Genomic DNA, 22042 nt, shown 5'->3' on the forward strand with positions numbered 1-22042 from the left:
CCAAATTTAGGACTTAAATACTTTTTTTTACAGTATTGATGATTCAAGAACAAATGCCTTCACAATTCAACCTGACATTTAAATTCAAATTTGCAATTCTCTTACTGAGAAAGTCGAGGCTCTGTACAGATCATATAAAAATATAAAATCCAATACAACTGTCAATTATTTTGTGTCACAAACTCTTAACATAGAAAGGAGAATTTAGAAAGAATTATAAGGGAATACATACAATGAACTTAACTCCAAAGTATTCAAAAATCAATTTCCATTTATACTACAGCTATGGAGAAGAGATCTTTGTACATATGATACATGTATATCAGTAGAGGTAATGAGGCTGCTAAAATAAAATGTAATTTTTTGCATAATTAAAATTTGACATATCTGGAAAAGAAGCATGTTCAACTGATTTTAATCATTGCCTTAAATACACTACATGAACCCCCTTTTAAAAAAAATGTTAGAAAAAACTCAGATATCAATTTGAAAAGACACAGTCACACCCACTCACCTGTCATTAAGACATTTTATAACATACCACAAGAAAGTCACACAGTCAAGCCCACTCACCCGTCATTGTAAAAGTTCCCACAAGAAAGTCACACAGTCAGGCCCACTCACCAGTCTTTGTAAAAGTTCCCACAAGAAAGTCACACAGTCACGCCCACTCACCCGTCATTTGTAAAAGTTCCCACAAGTAAATCACCCAGTCACCCATCATTGTAAAAGATTCAACAGGTAAGAAACACAGCCACACTCACTCACCTGTCATTGTAAAAGTTCCCACAAGAAAGTCACCAAGTCACGCCCACTCGCCCGTCATTGTAAAGATTCAACAGGTAAGTCACACAGTCACGCCCACTCACCCGTCATTGTAAAAGTTCCCACAAGAAAGTCACCAAGTCACGCCCACTCGCCCCTCATTGTAAAAGATTCAACAGGTAAGTCACCCCATCACGTCCACTCACCCGTCATTGTAAAAGTTCCCACAAGAAAGTCACTCAGTCACGCTCACTCACCCGCCATTGAAGTCACCAGTCACACACACTCACCCGTCATTGTAAAAGTTCCCACAAGAAAGTCACCCAGTCACGCACACTCACCCGTCATTGTAAAAGTTCACACAAGAAAGTCACCCAGTCATGCCCACTCACCTGTCATTGTAAAAGTTCACACAAGAAAGTCACCCAGTCACGCCCACTCACCCGTCATTGTAAAAGATTCAACGGGTAAGTCACAAAGCCACACCCACTCACCTGTCATTGTAAAAGATCCCACAAGTAAACCAATATTTCTGCCAGCCAACATGACATCTTCACTCTCCAGAGTGTTCTCCCCTGAAGTTTTCTTCTTTTTCCTCGCTGCCCATAATCCCACAAGTAGAATAAGGACATAGAAAAGAATGACAGAGATCAATCCAGGAATATTAACAGCCATTCTTAATGATTCAGTAATCTGAAAAAAAGTAATTATAAAAATACAAGTAAATTACAAGATGAAAGGGTTTTTAATCATAAGATGAAATGTTCCTTAATCATATGTTGAAATTTTTCATGAAACAAGTGGTTTATTTAAAGAATGGATTTCACTATTTAAACAGGAGCTGCATACACATTTAAAGCACTTGTCAGTTTGCAGAGTTTTCTCTTGGTATTTGAGTTTTGATCATCACCTTGGTATTTTCCTGTTTTTTCTTCAGAATAAATTATGAAATATATATAACAAGATATTTAACTGTGGGAATCCGTCAAATTGGTAAATTAAATTCAATTAATGCAGGTATACTCATTGTAATGTCAAATTTCATGTATGAAGACATGTATGAAGACAAAGCCAATTGTATTCAATATCTTGTGCTTTCAAGATATAACTTTACATTTAAAACTCCCCCTAGTGTGTAGATATTGAACAAAAAATAAAATATATATTGCTTGTTTCATTTTGTAACTCAGTAATTTAAACATTTTTTAGTATATATATATATATATATATATATATAGTTTTAGTGGATATAAGATAAAGAGATGCAGTATCAGATTTCTAACAAGACAACTATCAACCAAATTTCTAATCACATGGTTTTCTGGCACTCACTCAGACTGCATGCTCATACATATCAGCATTCCCACCAAAGGCAATTAAATTATTTTGACTACTACATAAATAACAAACTTTTTTATATTTCTTTGCATTTCCCAAAAATATTCAATAACTGAAAACAATATATTTGGTTTGTATTTGCTAAATTAGACAATATAAAAGAAAGCAATTTTGATGCCTAGATCTTGAGCAAGTCTGTAATCTGAGTAAATCTTCTCCCGTGTAATTACTTAAAGTAACAACCATCCCAAGCAGAAGAAGTCGATAATCTTAGACTATTTACATGGTTTCATTAAAACATAAATTTGTCGATCCCCAAAAAGTAAATATATCGACAATTGAACGATGAATGATGTTTAAGGAACGCTTCCCTCACACTGAGACAAATAGTTTTACTCTTCAGATAATTGCCTAGAAGGACATCGTGAACAAACAACAATCACTTTCTATAGAGATCGGAAATCATTTTTATTTGTGGACACAGGGTGCTTATCCCTTACATGTTTGTTCAGATCAATACACCAGTTAACAGTGGCTAAACCAACTCGTTATCTAGCTTATAATAGTGCGATCAATTTATCCATTTAACATGATGTAAAGCCAGCTATTTTCTGAAGTAATTTTCTATTAAAGAATTATCTTGCTGTGATAAACTGGTTTAATACAGAGTCTGATACAATTCTTAAGATTCTTAAAACCAAATTCTTCCACTGTTAAAGATTTTCTTGGGACTGAAATTGATTTTTGAAAGCATATTTAAATGAAGCAAAGTAATAACGGATATAGATTCTGTTCTTGTACTTGAGACTATTGACTTTAAAACCTATAATTAAAAGAAGCACCAGACAAAAACTTAGTAAATATTCATTAATAACAAAAAAATGTCTAAGAAAATCCCATAAAGACAGACACACACTAAAGCTTTATTTGAGATAGTTGATTATATAGCTTTCAAAAAGGCGAGTAAAAGCTAAAAAGACTTCCCACATGCAAAAGCAATAAAATCTACAAAATTATATGCGAGAACATACAAGAGGTCATTGCAGAACCTCAGACAGTAACTCTAAAACCATGTGAGAAATGTAGATTCCACAACTGCAACAAGTGTATTACGATATTTCTCCACTCTCAACAGTTAAATTTTAATATTTAAAGCGTGAGGCTTGCCAAGCTTTTTAAATAATTGAAATTTAACTGTTTAGAGTGGAGAAATATCGTAATACATCAGTTACAGTGGTGTTTCTCTTATGATTTTTATCCTTCCTTTTCAAAGATTTGAGGAAAGTTGTGTACTTTTTGATGCGACGTCATCATGGAATGGTCGCCTTTTTTATGACATCACAATAAGAAAATTCAAAAGAAAACAAGAATATTTAACATCACAATTAAATTTCAACCAATTATTTGCTGTGAACAGATTTTTCACTAGTGTAGAGAAATATACACCGGTCAGAAAGTGTGAAAATAGCACAAAAATTAGAGAAATTACAGTCTTAAATTCTAGTTTAATGAAACTGAAATACAAAATGATCCATGCAAGTTATGTTCACCATGAATCAAGTTTGCTCATAAGGATTCCCCCTGATTTTTTATGGCCAGAATAAATGTTACACTACCCCCTAGTGGAATTTAAGGAATAAGCTGCATTAAAAATGTTTCGTGAGAAATGTGAATTAAGCATATAGATATAGAGTATACCTAGGGAAATTCCTACAGATTTATTACAGCTGTTTGAGTATTGAAAGATGCCTGGAAAAATTAAGCTGCCACATCAAACTATCTGTAACAGCAACTTCTTCACAATTAAGTATTTTAGGAGTTGTGTATGTTGAGGTAGTATTTACAGCATTTCTACTTTACAATAGGAGTAGGTCCGGTAAGGGCCTGTTTTGGCCTCAAATTTCAAGTTCATCTGACGAAAGATTTTTGACACTTTTTAAAAACTTAAATGTCTATTTCAATTGATTCAATTATTTTTGTGAAAGATCTAAACTGATTCACTCATGAAAAACGCTCGGAATTTAGCTTAAATATGAAAAAATCTATCAAATATGCCAAAAACTGTCGCTTTTCAGATGTTTTTTGTCAAAAATGAAAGTGGCCGCATCCGTGTTCATCCTCGACCTTTATATATGTTATGTATTATCATTAAACACAACTTACATTTCAATAAAAAGAATGAACACGAATGCGGCCACTTTCATTTATGACGGAAACCGTCTAAAATTAACTAAAATGCTTAAATTTTGAAGATTTCAGTAATTAAGGGGGCTCCTGGGTACAAATGATTTTTTTTTCCTAATATAGGATTTCCCTATATTTTTTCATAAATGAACTTTATCATATACTTAAAAGAAAAATGAAATAAAAAAATGGGGTCACCGTTCATTTAAGCTAAAATCTGCCTCTGGAAGAAGCATACATTTTTGTTAATGTCCTTTTTTTCTGTTGAACTAATAGGAATATTATATTTTGGGGCCAAAAAGGGGTCTTTCTGAACCTACTCCTTTTACAGAGGAAGGTGAGGGCACATGTCTATTGAAGGTGACAAGTAAATAGGTCTATCTTTGTATAATTTGTGTTGTGTAACTGTTCCAATGAAGTTTACCACAAATCTTGATTTTTAATCATGATGTCAATTTTATGGTCTTCATTTCTAACTTTAATGTTCATTTAATATCACCACAAGTTTAAATAAATCACTTCAATAGCCAAAACTATCACCTTCACCATCATTGAGGCAAACATTCTTTTTTACATATTGCAATTTTTTTTCCATGAAACAGGTCTCAAAAGATTCTACATCAATATATATGCATATAACATTATATGAGGCCAAAGTTTTTTTTATTGATGTTGGACAGAGAAATCCCTGCTACCTAATGTCTAGAGAAAACTAATCAATTATAGGACAAGAAGTCTCAAGTTTACAACATAATTATATTTCAAAAGCTATTTGTATTTTCAATAAACATCAAACAAACCCTTCTATACAGTATAACAAGAGATTAACAACCAAGTTAGCTAAATCGACTTGAACAACCAAACATCAACCAGTAAAAATACTCTAAAACCAGGAAAGCTTAATAAAAACCAAAAACAACCAATCAACACTGTGTATAATAGATGACTAACAACCACTACATTACTTTGAAATACAAAATGTGTATTAAAAAGTGCTCAAATTTGAACCGACATGACTTCCATTCATGTAAACTTGGGTATATCAACCTTTCCAGGGACACATCTTCAAACATTCCTCATCATATATATCATTGAATTGAGCCAATGTTTTTTAATGATGTTGGACAGAGAATCATTGCTACCTAATGTCTAGAGAAATCTAATCAATTATAGGACAAGAAGTCGCACGTTTACAATATAGTTATCTTTAATCAAGCTACTTGTTTCTTCAATAAACGTCAATCGGTGCGACTTAATGTCATCTACTGCTTCAATCTTATACAATGGAACAACCAATGACTCGTCACCATTTCTAATTTAAAGAATGTTATTTCTCTAAACAACAAATATCTCATGTTATATTGGTTCACTTACAGAAGGAGAAATGTTTTCTTTCCATTATTTTCTAATTCTAAGAAAGAACTCAGTGTCAATTTCCGGGATTTTAAGATATAAAGGCTTATATATAGTTCCTGCATGGATATATACACGATCAATGTCAGAAAATATTTTTGTATTTGAACCACTTTCAAATGAACAATACATGCACAAGAAGGAACTATTATTCCATCTTCTTACTGTGCTAGCAATTCAATTTAGACTTTAACCAAAGGTCACAAATAAGATATATTATAGATTTTTAAAAATGTCTACAACATCATTTAAACTTATTTCTTTTACTGTCATTTAAAAAAAGAACTTAGAATTTCAAACTGGGAACAGTTCAAGTCACCACATGAAAAAGCAGAATTGAAAATAATAAATTGAGAAGCTGAGAAATATGTAGCATGATTTAAAGTATTGTCAAACAAGAAGTGACAGTCAGGCATATTTGGAAATGAATCCCACAGTTTACATCAGTATTATAAAGTTCAAAGCTAGGGAGTAATACATTACAAAGCTATGGTAGTGGTGGCAAATTGTGGTTCATTGATAGTTAATAGAATTGGAAATTGCTTGCTTTATAATCAGTGGCAAATATTTCATGCATTTATAGCCCTTTATAAATGTTTTCAGTGTGAGCCAAGCTCGAGCCAAGGCTCTGTGTTGAAGGTTCTACCTTGACCTATAATAGTTTCTTTCATAAATTGTTACTTGGATGGACAGTTGTCTCATTGGCACCCATGCCACATCTTTCTATATCTAATTACAAAACCAAACTATCTTTTACAGGACATAAACTTATTAGATTCTAAAGATACCGAGATTCATATGGTCATAATTCCTTACACCCACCTGCACTTCTTTTTAGGTCACACAAATACTGATATCTTCTTCAAGAACTAGTATCTACTCCTTCAATGTGAGTTCTTAATTCTTTGACCAATAAATGTGCAGTTTGTACAATGATCCTTTTGATATTTGATTCTAAATATTTTATCCCATTCAATTTCTTCTATAAGACAGCAATCTAAGGTTACCAGATTTGCTGAAAAAAATATTAAACTTGTTTAATACCTCAAATTCACATTCATCTACAAATTTAAAATACACTAACAATATCATAGGATTACATACTTTTATCTTACTTTGTACACAGTGAAGAAGTATTTTGTCGGACTAATTAGACAGACAATCAAATGGTAGAAAACGAACATTTTATTTGTTATTTATGACAAGAAGTAGATGTGGTATGATTGCCAATGAGACAAATATCCACCAAAGACTAGAGGACAATAATTTGAACAACAGAATCAAGTATCAAGTTAATTCATATTCCAATTTTTTTATGTTCAACATCTCATTCGCATTCTAAATGGTATCCTGGTATCTCACTTCCCCCTCCTTCTCACATTTAAGTCAATTGAACATAATACATTTGAGATCATAAATTGATGATGCATTTTCAAAACATTTAAGGAAAAAATAAAACAATTAGATGTAGGATTTATAAGACACTTGGCTATTTCGCAAGTAAAATTATCTCAATTTTCAATTTAAATTAAAAAAACATGGAAAAAAAAAACAAAGAATGTGTGTCCAGTACACAGATGCCCCATCTGCACGATCATTTTTTTGTTCAGTGAACCTTGAAAATGGGGTAAAAACTCTAAATTGGTATTAAAATTAGAAAGATCATATCATAGGGAACATGTGTACTAAGTTTCAAGTTGATTGGGCTTCAAAAACTACCTTGACCAAAAACGTTAACCTGAAGCGGGACAGAGGGATGAAACAAGAGGGCACACAGACCAGAAAACATAATTCCCACATTTTGGGCATGACAATTAGCACATAAAATGTGATAAAATTGTTTTAACTAAATATTAATGAAAAAGTTTCAAATGTGAGGAACTAAAAAACTACATCAAGGATATTTGGGGTTTTACTCATCTACAATCAAACTTTTCCAGCTTTTCGTAATACACCTTATTAATCTGAAGATATTTCTAGAATTGGTTTGTCAGCAAAAATAATCTGAAGCAAACCAATTGCGTAATTTCTATCATGATGAAGAATTATCAGGTTATTATTTTTGCTGAAAAATGATTTGTTCATTAGGCTTCAATAGGCAGTGAAATTAAATCTGATATTCTGCTGTATCTCAAGAGAGATTTGCTGCTAACTAAGTGAAGACATTTACAGATCTAGTATTACTGACAGATTTATGACAAAAAGCACATCAATCTATGTGGGGAATTACCAAAAATCATATCAGTCTGAAATTATCAAAAAATAACAACAATCTGAATCTATATTGACCATAAAGATAAAGTACAGTGCATACAAAAATACAATTGTCAGCCCATTCATTACATGTTTACAGAATCTTGTAACAAAACTCAATATAATTCATAAATGTTAATAATATTAAAATAACCTAACAAACAAATTTCAGAATTATAAATCTTCCAAAATGCATGCATTCAAATGTATTTCAAATAAATCCAAGAATACTAAAAAAAAAAATCATAATATTTAAAACAAAGTGAATTCATATTTTAAATATAATAATACATTTATTCTGAAAAATAAAATTAGAATAACTTTTTATCCTAAATTCATCTGTTTCCAAAATCAATTTTGAATATGTTTTTAGTTGCATACACTATACTGAAAACTCATTCACGTGAAGCTTAGTGTAAAGTTATTAAAGTTAAAAAAAAAAATACAAAAATAATTACAATACATATTAAATCACATACCTTATAACACATAAATCTGACCAATTACCAAAAGAATTTCACTTATAAATATCTTCTTTAGAATTGAAACATGCAAGCAAACCTGATCTAATCCCTAACCGTGTAATTTCTTATAAAGTTTCCTTTCCATGTCAATGAAGAAATGTTTGCCATGTATTGATTCCCCTTCATTTTCGGGTAATGATAAAAGTGTCGTTTATTGATTAGTATACCTCATTAAGGGATAGCTACCTTGTCTAGCAAGGACCATCATTAACAAAAGGTCAGACTCTTTGATCAACTTTTAATCTTTAGGTTTCCGACGTTTTTATAGTTAATAACTTTATATCTCATAACAGACGTTTAGAAAAAAAACAAAATGTTTATGGTTTTTTCATCGATAATTTCTCTCATTATTCTGTTTATTTAAAGTAGTTTCATATCATTACAGATTACTTTTCCATGTCCAATAGATTTTCCATAAAACTATACAGAAATGGAAGTATTGCCAATAATATTCTTTATCAAAAACATTTCTTAAAATATCTGGTTTTCAACTGATAGGCAAACATAACATTTCCAACACTAATTTCTAACCATACTTTTCAGCTTCAGTAAACAATTTATTCCACTTCTTGAGTAAAACTCCAAAAAGGGCTTGAAGATTTTATTAACATAGAACAAAAATCAATTTTAAAATATTACATATATACAGAAGTGAACAATCAAGTTTGAAGGAAATCTTAGCAAAGACACGATTACAACATATGTGACTGTTTGAAGTTCCTTACTATTCAAACTTTGATCAGAGTATGATAAAATATGATGGATCGCTCTTTTATTTCCAACAATTTTATAACTGCAGCAATGATTCAACTTTTAAGCACCAAAACATCAAATAACTCTAGACATGTTGTATTTACTTTGATCCTCCATTTACAATTGTCCCTTGTAACAGAAATGCAAAGTAAAGCTTGACAACTAAAGTTAAATCAGAAGATATTTTCAACTATAGAAAGCTATGTTAATTGTTCCAACAGCAAAAATATTGAGAACATTTATCTATCAAATATGGGAAAATGGAGAAAAAAAAACCTTTTAAATATTCTGCACAAGATGCTACCACATAATCATGAAGAAGCTAATTAGTATCCAATGTTTCATAAAATTCTGTGACTGCATATTGACAAAGTAATTCATGTCCGAAAAACTTAAACCAAAGATAAAACCTAAATGTTGATGATTTAACAAGTGAAACTGCGAGCTACTGCTCACTGATGATACCCCCGCCGCAAGTGGATAATATTAATAGTGTAAAAATATGTAAGTGTTTGGTAAACAAGAAGTTGTCGAGTGATGAATCTGAAAATGCATCACACGGTATAGCTGACTTATATAAATCCTGAAACCAAATTTCAGAAATCCTTGTATTGTAGTTCTCGAGAAAAATGTGACGAAAATTTTCAACTTGGCTATCATGTGTAAAATCATAAAAGTGTTCGGTAAACAGGAAGTTGTCAAGTGATCAATCTGAAAACGCATCACACGGTAAAGCTGACTTATATAAACCCTGAAACCAAATTTCAGAAATCCTTGTATTGTAGTTCCTGAGAAAAATGCGATGAAAAATATTCATGGGACGGACGGACTGACGGAAGGACAGACAGAGGTAAAACAGTATACCCCCCCTTTTTTAAAGCGGGGGTATAATTATGCCAACAAAAGAATGTAGTATGTCAACGCCTCGCCTCCCTTTCAAAATTTTCTCAAGAAAATAATCTTTCAATCAAACAATAATAAAACTTAAGACCCCAAAAGGCATTGACCTACATTGACAACAGTTTGGTTTATAGCATTCATTAGTTGGAATCTGTGAAATGATACATGATGAAAAATTCAATATGGAATATTTTTTTAGCAAATTTTGAAATTATAATCATAATGTTTTTGGAATAACTCTCATGTACTATGTCCAATGAAAAGTTTTATTTTTGTATTATAAAACATTTAGCTTTAAACATTGGTAAAATCAAAGAATGTCATGAACAGAAAATTTTGAAATTAATGAAGACCTTTAAAGGCAAAAACATTGATTTTATCTGTAAATATTAAGTAAGAAAACAAAAGTGAATATTCCCCGTAGGAACTTTTTATCAAGAACAAAAAAAAAAAGTTTTCAGAACCAAGCATTTGATGAATGCTTTAATGCTTCAATACATGGATAATCTAAAATAATCCCATTTTCATTTAAAACACAAGTCTCATTTCATGTTAAATTACCATTAATAGGCAATGTTAAATATCAGATATGCAAAGAAATTTGACATTGTACTGTATATCAAAGAAATGTATTTACTTCTGTTCTACATTTTGAAAGGAGTAGGTACGGTAAGGGCCGAATTTGGCCTCAAATTTCAGGTTCATCTGACGAAAGATTTTGAGCACTTTTTAAACGCTTAAGTGTCTATTTTATTTGAATCAATTAGTTTATGTGAAAGATTTTAACTGATTTACTCATAAAAAACGTACAGATTCAAGCTAAAATATGAAAAATCTACCAAATATGAAGAAAAATGTCACTTTTTGGATGGTTTTTGTCAAAAATGAAAGTGTTCATCCTCAAGCTTTATATATGTTATATATTATCATTAAATACAACTTACCTTTCAATATTAAGGATGAACACGTCTAAAATTTAACTAAAATGCTAGAATTATGAAGATTTCAGTAATTTAGCATGACTTAGTGGTGCTAGTTCCAAATATATGTGCATTGTATCGTCAAAAACAGCCCATGTTTATGTAGCAGAAGCATTTTACTGTCCAATAAATAACTAAAAGTTTACATTTTAATAATTTTGTAAAACTGCTATATTTTGGGGCCAAAAAGAGTTCTTACTGGACCTACTCCTTTGATTGAAACAATAGCAAACCACAGATTTGTATAGAATGCACATAAAATAAGTGAAAAAGTATTCTAATCATTGTCCGGTTATATATTTTTCAAATACCAATCCCACTGATTTTTCTTCAATACTAATCTTAGGTTTCCTGACAAAGTATAGTTTTTAAGATGGTAGATAATATAACCACTAATTTTAAATTTTTGGACTAAGTCAAGTGGTTTGGATTCAAAAAATTGAGATATATAATTTTTTATCTCCAGAATTCTAATTTCATGTTTTATCATTGAGGATAAAATATTTTAGTCATGTTCTCGAAATTAAAAATCTGAGTTCCTTTTATTGTCAAAGTCATTTGACAGCTGAACTTGATAGCAGGGTTGGATAATTTTTCTCACCAAATAAATGGGGATTATGGACACAGATGATGCCCCCACTTGCATATAAAGTTATAAAGGGACATAACAGGACTATATTTTGTACCTAAATGTGAACTTGATCTGAGTTTTGTGGTAATAAGCATTGTGCATAAGTTTTATAACATTTTGTTGGAGCAAAGTTAAGTTAGAGAACAGAAATGAAAAATTTAGCATTTTTTCTCTTTGTATAGGGGCATAACTCTGGAACAGTAAAAGTGACATCCCAAAAATTCAAACATGATCGTGTTTTGTGGTTATAAGCATTGTGTTGACTTCAAATGATAACTTCAATCTCTTAATAATTAAATTCCTGGGAGCACTTGTGTCGCATGATAAAATGAAGATTGGCTTTGTTGCTTAAATCTAAGGCACCCCAAACTCAATTATAGGCAAGTCAAATACTGTCTTCAGGCTAATGATTTTTTGTCTCTGGGTCTGTCAAAAATAAAATACAATTTCAAATCTATTTTTTTTTTTAAACAACACTGAACAATGTATATTTGTTTCCAAGAGAAACATTTCCGGTTAACAAAACAAAATCCTAGAATGAAATCACAATTCATTCACAAATCACCACTCAAGTGAAAGTCAAGAAGGAGCTTTGGGCTGAATTTAACTCCAGCCTCTTCCTTAGTATTGACAGGCTTATATTCTTGTTACTGTCTTAATTGCAATAAAACCCCCTTAAATATAACAATAATTGAGGATAAGACAACTTCCAATCCAAAAATCAATGGAAATTTCTGTTTTAATAACCACTTCAGACACTTTTCCGACTTCCTTTAATCAGTTATCTTCTACAAATTAAATGCATAAATGGATATACAAATGCTGAAAATCTGCATTTGAATAGTGGCTGAACTGCAATAGATAATCATGTCTATTATGAATATTTGTAATACTTTTGACAATAGAATCTTCCTAATGTTTGAATTTGAATGAGGGATAATAATCAAAAGTATTTTGAAAATTACACTAGTCTTCCTGTCCAAAACAACTGAGCTTTCAATAAGAACAAAAAAATCCTTTGACCTGAACAGTTTACCATAAATTATTTTAGAAATTAAACCTAAATCAGCTTGATTCAATATATAAAATAAAAGCATTAATATTGAGAAACTAACATCTTTCATGTCAAGTTCTGTTATAAATAGTTTTTGGAAACCAGCTGCAGGGTTGTATCTGCTGGTAATAAATTTTGAAACTAAAGCAATTTCAAGGATGTATTTTGGTCACAGGGTGTGGGATCAAACATGTTTTTAATTGAACAAATCCTAATTCTTATCCCATCTTCTCCCTTGAATCACAGATGTCAAGATTATAACCAGACTATTGTTTTTAAGGACAAAAAATTCAAAAATTTATATGAGTTCCAACAAGTGAAACTGCGAGCTACTGCTCACTGATGATACCCCTGCCGCAAGTGGATAATATAAATAGTGTAAAAATATGCAAGTGTTCAGTAAACAGGAAGTTGTCGAGTGATGAATCTGAAAACGCATCACACGGTATAGCTGACTTATATAAATCCTGAAACCAAATTTCAGAAATCCTTGTATTGTAGTTCCTTAGAAAAATGTGACGAAAATTTTCAACCTGGCTATCATGTGTATAATCATGCAAGTGTTCGGTAAAGAGGAAGTTGTCAAGTGATCAATCTGAAAACGCATCACACGGTATAGCTGACTTAGATAAACCCTGAAACCAAATTTCAGAAATCCTTGTATTGTAGTTCCTGAGAAAAATGCGACGAAAAATATTCATGGGACGGATAGACTGACAGACTGACAGAAGAACAGACAGAGGTAAAACAGTATACCCCCCCTTTTTTAAAGCGGGGGGGGGGGGGGGGGGTATAATTTTAAGCAGGGGGGTATAATTAGACAACTCTTTATCCAAGTCACAATTTATAAAAGTACTGCCTTCACTGCTCACATCAAACATCAAGTTACACAGGGTCCCAAAAATGAAGTGTAAAAACACTCAAACAGGAAAACCAACGGTCTAATCTATATAAAAAAATGAAAATACGAGAAACCACACATACAAACGACAAACACTGAACATCAGGTTTCTGACTGAGGACAGGTGCAAACAAATGCAGCGGGTTTAAACATTTTAATAGGTACCAGCCTTCACTCTTACCTGAGACAATAGTGTAACATCACAACATAGAAAGACACACTATAAAATATCATTTGAAATGGCCCAACTCAATTAAAAGACATATTAACACAAGTGACATACACTGAACATAAAAAAAATCATCTATGACAAAATGTAAATACAAAATCAACAAGAATGTGTCCAAAGTACACGGATGCCCCACTCGCACTATCATTTTCCATGTTTCATGGACCGTAAAATTGGGTAAAAATGTAATTTAGCATTAAAATTAGAAAGATTATACTATAGAGAACATGTGTACTCAGTTTCAAGTTGATTGGACTTCAATTTCAACAAAAACTACCTTGACCAAAAACTTTAACCTGAAACTCGCACTTTCATCTTCTATGTTCAGTGGACGGTGAAATTGGGGTCAAAAGTTTAATTTGGCTTTAAAATTAGAAAGATCATATCATAAGGAACATGTGTACTAAGTTTCAAGTTGATTGGACCTCAGCTTCATCAAAAACTACCTTGACCAAAAACTTTAACCTGAAGTGGGACAGATGGACGGACAAACGAACAGAGTCACAGACCAGAAAACATAATGCCCCTCTACTATCGTAGGTGGGGCATAGTAAAATAAAGGGTGAAAATTTAGAATTCAGTATTTTTGGTTTTCATTATGTAGTAGATTTTGTATCGCTGTTCATTATTGCTAGTCCTTTACAGTTAATTTATCTCGGTTTTTCAAGTATTTTTGCAAATATGCTATAATCTTTAAAAAAAGACAACATTCACGGATAATAATTTCTTTTTTTGATATACAATTTTCCATCTACATCGATGAAACATACTGGATATGTGGACTATTTACAATTTTTTTTACCCCAATTTAAACAAAATGTAATTAAAGTGCAATGAAAATATTAAATATGCGACCAAAACTATGTACAATTTAAATTAATGCTATAAGTTAATAGAACATCTTATTGGGAGACAACTGATGGTATCAGTCACATGACATATGACATTGTATATTGTTGGTCCCGTTTGCTGATTGTCTATTTTTCAAGTTAATATCATTTAAAGCAATAAAATTAGTCAGTCATCATTTCAGTTCAATAAAACTATTAAATGTTGTATACATTCAATGTTCTCATTTCGACTAGCAATGCTTATAACAGTTTTTTAATGATAATAGCAAGCCTAAATTCATAAATTCTGTTGTTGTCTGTTCTATGGTCGGGTTGTTGTCTTTTTGACACATTTCCCATTTGCATTTTCAATTTTATTTGATTTTTTTAAGGAAGGTTTAATTATGTCAACTTCATCTGATGCAAAAAATAAACTAAAATATGCCTACAACTATACAAGACTATTTTGACTTATATATGATTAAACTAAGGAGACAAAAACTAAAAGTAGTTCAAATTCTATATATGAACAGCTTATCTCTTTACCACATTTTGATTTGGAATCAGTGTCTGGAATTAATTTCTGCATTAAAGTTTTAAATATGATTTTTTTTGCCTACTTTCCTTTTTTTGCATCCTACATAACTTCTTCAAGTAAAGAATTTTTTAATTATATCTAGATATAATCTGACAATAACAACTGCTTAAACATGTACCGTAATAAATAAATATATCATATAAAAAATCAAGAAATGTTGTTTTTTTTATAGTTAAATTTCTTACCTTTAGTGTTAGCCTCTTTTAGCCAGGACAATCAAACACAAACTCCTAACTACCTAATCCTTAACCAGTACAATCCATGATAAGAGAACTACCCACCATCTACAAATACATCATAGAAATCGTTACATAAACTTCACACAGTAATAATCCATACAGGACGACAAAAATCTATATCCTCACTCCTACCAAAATATTTCACAATTAACACCAGAATAAAAGTATCGGGTTGAGAAGTTTTCCTTTTTAGACTAATCAATATAAATGACTCCTCCTTCTCTGAAATTGATCACTTTGTGATTAATCATTATACTTATGAAATTGACAATTACTGTATATATGTTTCCGAACTGATTTCTTGACAAGTCTTATAATGATTATCTACTAAAAACTGCAAGATCTTAGTTAATTAAAAACATTACTATATATGTTTGAATAGATGTCAAGCTGAAATCTGCTTTCTTTAGCAATACCTTTGGAGGCATGTAGGAAATTCATTGACAAAAACTTTACAAATCTGGAAGCAATATTCATACAGAATTATTTAGTCTACATTATTTCCATAGGAAACAAATTCATTCAAAAGATTTTTCTTCACAGAATGTTTTTTTTCCTTCAAGTCACCTTTATAAACAGTGAAATTCCTGAATTCATTATTTTCTTACAACTAAGCTTGAAGGCATTACAGACCAAATATCTGTAATTTATTTACAGACCTACACGGATAAACTTATTGTCCTCTAAAATGTCAAATATAAAAAAGTACTTTGAACGAGAAGTATAACTAAGATGTTTTAATTATTCCAAATAGAATCCCTTAAATATGATGAATTTCAGAAAATTTTCAATACAAAAATATAATACCGGTAATTGAAAGCTAAATTTTTGGCAAAACAATTTGATTTCAAAAATTATTATAATTCTACCATTGATACACCTTTCAGATGTTCAGTGTAAAGACTGATTCCTCAATAGCTATCATTTCATTTCATTTTTATTAGATGAAAGAAGATGTGGTATAGGTGCCAATTAAACAACTCTCCATCCGTCACATTTTGTAACAAGTAAACTATTATAGGTCAAAATACAGCCTTCAACATGTAACCTTGGCTCACATTTAATTTGTATAACCTTTATAAGTTCTCAATTTTTTTATACAACTTGATTTCCCCTAGTTGCATTCAAGCCAAAACTTAAATGATTAGATCAACTTTTATTTTTTCAGTTTGATCTTTGAAAATATGTACGAGTCTTGGCATGGTGAAATCAAATACCAAAATACCTACTTATGAGTTCCATTACAAATGATCACATTTAAAACACAGTGAATTTGATGGAACTAATATGGCCAATCCGATGCTAAATTTATATTCAATGACTTTCGGTATCATCAGCATTTTTCATATTCTTATCTTGCATTAAATTCAACTTTTATCTTGCATTAAAAATTTCAAAGATTGTATCAAATTTCATTTTTATTTAAATCCTTAAAATTTCAATTTAGTATTTAAAGTATATGGTCCGAGACCACCATTGTCGTCCCTTGATTTTCGTTGTTCACAAATATAGTCCCTAGTGTTGACAGTGGGTTACTTGCCATTAATTTTTATACCCCTTCCAAATTTATTTCTCCATGTTCACTGCCTCAAATTGCAAGAAGGGGGATGAAATTACACTGTAAAAAAAATTGGGTCCAGAATTTTAAAGGAAAGTAGTGATTTGGTCCAGCTGAAAAAGGTTGAAAATGAGCACTTCGGAAGCTGTCAAAAGATTTCAAGACGCCCTAAACATAAAATTGTCCATATTTTGAGTTAGAGACGATGAAGTTTTCTATAAATTTGATATAATTTGTCCCAAAAGTAGTACAACACACTGTAAAAGTTTCTTTGAGAAAGCGCAGGTGGGATTTTTTTTATTTTCATTTATGTTCTAAAAGAAATGCACTACGAATTAATTGTGTTCTCGGACCTAAGAGGTGAAATCTGTAAATATAGAATTTGTACTCTGGCAACTTCCCTAAATGATTTGATGGTGTCAACTTGTCAAATAGCATGAAACTAAAGGATTTAAACTTTTATTTTATAGAATTTCTGCAAAAATAACCAATTTTGGCATTTTATGGTTAAAATAGGCATTTTATAACTTTTTCAATATTGATGCATAAATGGCATCCTGACTTTCTATCTGACAGGTTTTTATGGGTCAATATTTGTGTTTCTATGCCTTTACCTGCTTCTTTTACTTATTTATGAACTCTGAATCTACAGAAAAGAAGTTTATCTCAGATAAAATGTGCAAAATGTGTTGTATAAATGACCCTTGTCTAACGCCTTGTTTGGATGAAGGCAATAGTGGGGAGCTTGGTATATAAAATTTGATGTCAATATTACAGACCCCACTAAATTTGTATCAAATGCACTTTACAATGTCTATTGTACCTGTTCCATTTCACATAATAAATTTCTTTTCTTCTGTAGGATAGCAAGTGGTTTAAATATAAGCCTGTTGAGAATAAATTGCATGCAAGTTTTTCCCTAAAAAGGCAAAAATCTTTGTTTCAGCCCATACTGCTTGTAAGAAAAGTTAATTGCAAGAGTCTTTTTGTGCTCAGATTTGTTGTATCATGTCACATGAGTATAGAAATGATAAAAAAGACACAAATTTTTATTTCTTATAGCCTCAATATGCATTTTTTAATGTAAATATGTAGCACGGCCTTAATTGACCCTAAATTTTTTCCAGTCTTACTTGGCCTAAGACCCTTTTAAACTAATATGATATGTTATTTGTAACTTTTCTTTCCATTTAAAGTACTTTAAATACATATGTAAGGATTATTTATAACTAAAAAGCTTCACAAATTAAAAATTGCTGGAAAATATTACATCTTCATGTAAGGCTCCCCTTCATTGAAAAACCTGAATTTTTAGGCACAGGCTCATATAAATTTGACTTTTGAATAATTATGCCAAGTCTGATAAATCAAATGAGTACTCTATTGCTTTTAGTACATGATAAGTTATATGTTAAGGCATTTAAAAAGTATTTTTTTGCAATATTTTAATTTTTAAAGCCCCAAATGTTGATAGTTGAAATTTTTCAATTTTAACGTCAAAATTTTACACGCAAAGATGAGTATAGAACTTAACTTAATGTCTATAATGTACATCCTATTGTCATGAAACTTTGTAAGCAGTGTTATAATACATTAAACTTTGTTCATACCAAGTTTTTTTAAGATTTGTCAACTCTTTCTACCCTATTAGGTCCGAGACCACCATTGTCGTCCCTTGATTTTCGTTGTTCACAAATATAGTCCCTAGTGTTGACAGTGGGTTACTTGCCATTAATTTTTATACCCCTTCCAAATTTATTTCTCCATGTTCACTGCCTCAAATTGCAAGAAGGGGGATGAAATTACACTGTAAAAAAAATTGGGTCCAGAATTTTAAAGGAAAGTAGTGATTTGGTCCAGCTGAAAAAGGTTGAAAATGAGCACTTCGGAAGCTGTCAAAAGATTTCAAGACGCCCTAAACATAAAATTGTCCATATTTTGAGTTAGAGACGATGAAGTTTTCTATAAATTTGATATAATTTGTCCCAAAAGTAGTACAACACACTGTAAAAGTTTCTTTGAGAAAGCGCAGGTGGGATTTTTTTTATTTTCATTTATGTTCTAAAAGAAATGCACTACGAATTAATTGTGTTCTCGGACCTAAGAGGTGAAATCTGTAAATATAGAATTTGTACTCTGGCAACTTCCCTAAATGATTTGATGGTGTCAACTTGTCAAATAGCATGAAACTAAAGGATTTAAACTTTTATTTTATAGAATTTCTGCAAAAATAACCAATTTTGGCATTTTATGGTTAAAATAGGCATTTTATAACTTTTTCAATATTGATGCATAAATGGCATCCTGACTTTCTATCTGACAGGTTTTTATGGGTCAATATTTGTGTTTCTATGCCTTTACCTGCTTCTTTTACTTATTTATGAACTCTGAATCTACAGAAAAGAAGTTTATCTCAGATAAAATGTGCAAAATGTGTTGTATAAATGACCCTTGTCTAACGCCTTGTTTGGATGAAGGCAATAGTGGGGAGCTTGGTATATAAAATTTGATGTCAATATTACAGACCCCACTAAATTTGTATCAAATGCACTTTACAATGTCTATTGTACCTGTTCCATTTCACATAATAAATTTCTTTTCTTCTGTAGGATAGCAAGTGGTTTAAATATAAGCCTGTTGAGAATAAATTGCATGCAAGTTTTTCCCTAAAAAGGCAAAAATCTTTGTTTCAGCCCATACTGCTTGTAAGAAAAGTTAATTGCAAGAGTCTTTTTGTGCTCAGATTTGTTGTATCATGTCACATGAGTATAGAAATGATAAAAAAGACACAAATTTTTATTTCTTATAGCCTCAATATGCATTTTTTAATGTAAATATGTAGCACGGCCTTAATTGACCCTAAATTTTTTCCAGTCTTACTTGGCCTAAGACCCTTTTAAACTAATATGATATGTTATTTGTAACTTTTCTTTCCATTTAAAGTACTTTAAATACATATGTAAGGATTATTTATAACTAAAAAGCTTCACAAATTAAAAATTGCTGGAAAATATTACATCTTCATGTAAGGCTCCCCTTCATTGAAAAACCTGAATTTTTAGGCACAGGCTCATATAAATTTGACTTTTGAATAATTATGCCAAGTCTGATAAATCAAATGAGTACTCTATTGCTTTTAGTACATGATAAGTTATATGTTAAGGCATTTAAAAAGTATTTTTTTGCAATATTTTAATTTTTAAAGCCCCAAATGTTGATAGTTGAAATTTTTCAATTTTAACGTCAAAATTTTACACGCAAAGATGAGTATAGAACTTAACTTAATGTCTATAATGTACATCCTATTGTCATGAAACTTTGTAAGCAGTGTTATAATACATTAAACTTTGTTCATACCAAGTTTTTTTAAGATTTGTCAACTCTTTCTACCCTATTAGGTCCGAGACCACCATTGTCGTCCCTTGATTTTCGTTGTTCACAAATATAGTCCCTAGTGTTGACAGTGGGTTACTTGCCATTAATTTTTATACCCCTTCCAAATTTATTTCTCCATGTTCACTGCCTCAAATTGCAAGAAGGGGGATGAAATTACACTGTAAAAAAAATTGGGTCCAGAATTTTAAAGGAAAGTAGTGATTTGGTCCAGCTGAAAAAGGTTGAAAATGAGCACTTCGGAAGCTGTCAAAAGATTTCAAGACGCCCTAAACATAAAATTGTCCATATTTTGAGTTAGAGACGATGAAGTTTTCTATAAATTTGATATAATTTGTCCCAAAAGTAGTACAACACACTGTAAAAGTTTCTTTGAGAAAGCGCAGGTGGGATTTTTTTTATTTTCATTTATGTTCTAAAAGAAATGCACTACGAATTAATTGTGTTCTCGGACCATATGCATGAAAAAAATCAAATGTGGAACATATTTGCAAAACCACACCAGTCATCGTTATTTTCAAGCATTTCTCCTGAGTGTCATACGAAGGTCGAAGGTAATTCACTGTTAGTGTTTTCTGACTTCCTAAAATATCTATATTACTATTTTCAATGTTAAAACACTCTTCAGTTGACCAGCAGATGACACAACAAAATTAAAGATTTTAGAGTACCACATTAATGAGCATGCTGGCACACTCACTGCACACGTAAAATTTAATAAAAAACACCCATCAGACAACACAAGAAAGTGCATGTCCACAATTGAAGGGAAATAAACCATAATTTTTGGAATACCTCTGCCAACAAAAATTCACCCATCAGACAACATATGTCTGTGCCCACACTTGTATGGAAATAATAGAACTTTTGGAATGGCTATGCCATTCAAAGTTACAGAATAATATGAAGCATCTATGCAATGTCATCGTACCGAAACAAACCATGCAAATATCAGTGAAGCCCTAAATTCATTAGTTGTCTTTACTCATAACATGTTTAATTAACTAACCTTCTAATAAAACAGCAGTTATTTACTCATTTTCTCTTGGGACATACACTGCATGAACTCTTCAATAGAAAATGGTTCTTTATATAATTATATAACCATTCAAACTCACTTTCCAAGTAAAGTGCTCCACTGATGAAAACCGACAGAGATCAAATGTAAGTACCTTCAAAAATTTCAAACCACAAAGCACTTAACAATAGAGCCCACTTGAATTAAATGTATGTACCTATTTCCTTTAAAGGGATTAGTTTCACAAAGGGTCAATATTAGACCTATAAATAGTTTCATGAAAGTTAGCTTCAGATATAGTAGTTAACTGATGACAAAACTTGTAAAATATATAGAACAAAATTTGTAAATAATATCACATGTATAAATAATTTTGACAAAATTTGTAGAGATAAATTGTATAACAAAATATGTATGACAAATATACAGGTCAATAAGTCCCGAGCATTGAGGGCACTTTTGATGTCATAATTGTGCACTC

The 22042-nt window shown here is 31.1% G+C and overlaps 1 protein-coding gene across 2 annotated transcripts in view; it reads right to left on the reverse strand.

Annotated features, from left to right (window-relative positions):
• Positions 1–21668, reverse strand: part of LOC134724831 (high-affinity choline transporter 1-like) — a 33078-nt gene extending 11410 nt beyond the window's left edge. The window contains exons 1-4 of one of the 2 annotated variants that reach the window (XM_063588114.1): positions 21553–21668; positions 15539–15637; positions 6523–6715; positions 1260–1458 (exon numbers count right to left, since the gene is read on the reverse strand). In XM_063588114.1, the coding sequence (XP_063444184.1) occupies positions 1260–1440 (181 nt within the window). In that variant the 5' untranslated portion in view covers positions 1441–1458; positions 6523–6715; positions 15539–15637; positions 21553–21668. Of the gene's footprint in view, positions 1–1259; positions 1459–6522; positions 6716–15538; positions 16024–21552 lie in introns of those variants that run through there. The other variant, XM_063588115.1, reaches the window with a different exon arrangement.
• Between the last annotated feature and the right edge of the window lie 374 nt (positions 21669–22042).

Source organism: Mytilus trossulus, chromosome 7, assembly GCF_036588685.1.
Source record: "Mytilus trossulus isolate FHL-02 chromosome 7, PNRI_Mtr1.1.1.hap1, whole genome shotgun sequence".
NCBI lineage: Eukaryota > Metazoa > Mollusca > Bivalvia > Mytilida > Mytilidae > Mytilus > Mytilus trossulus.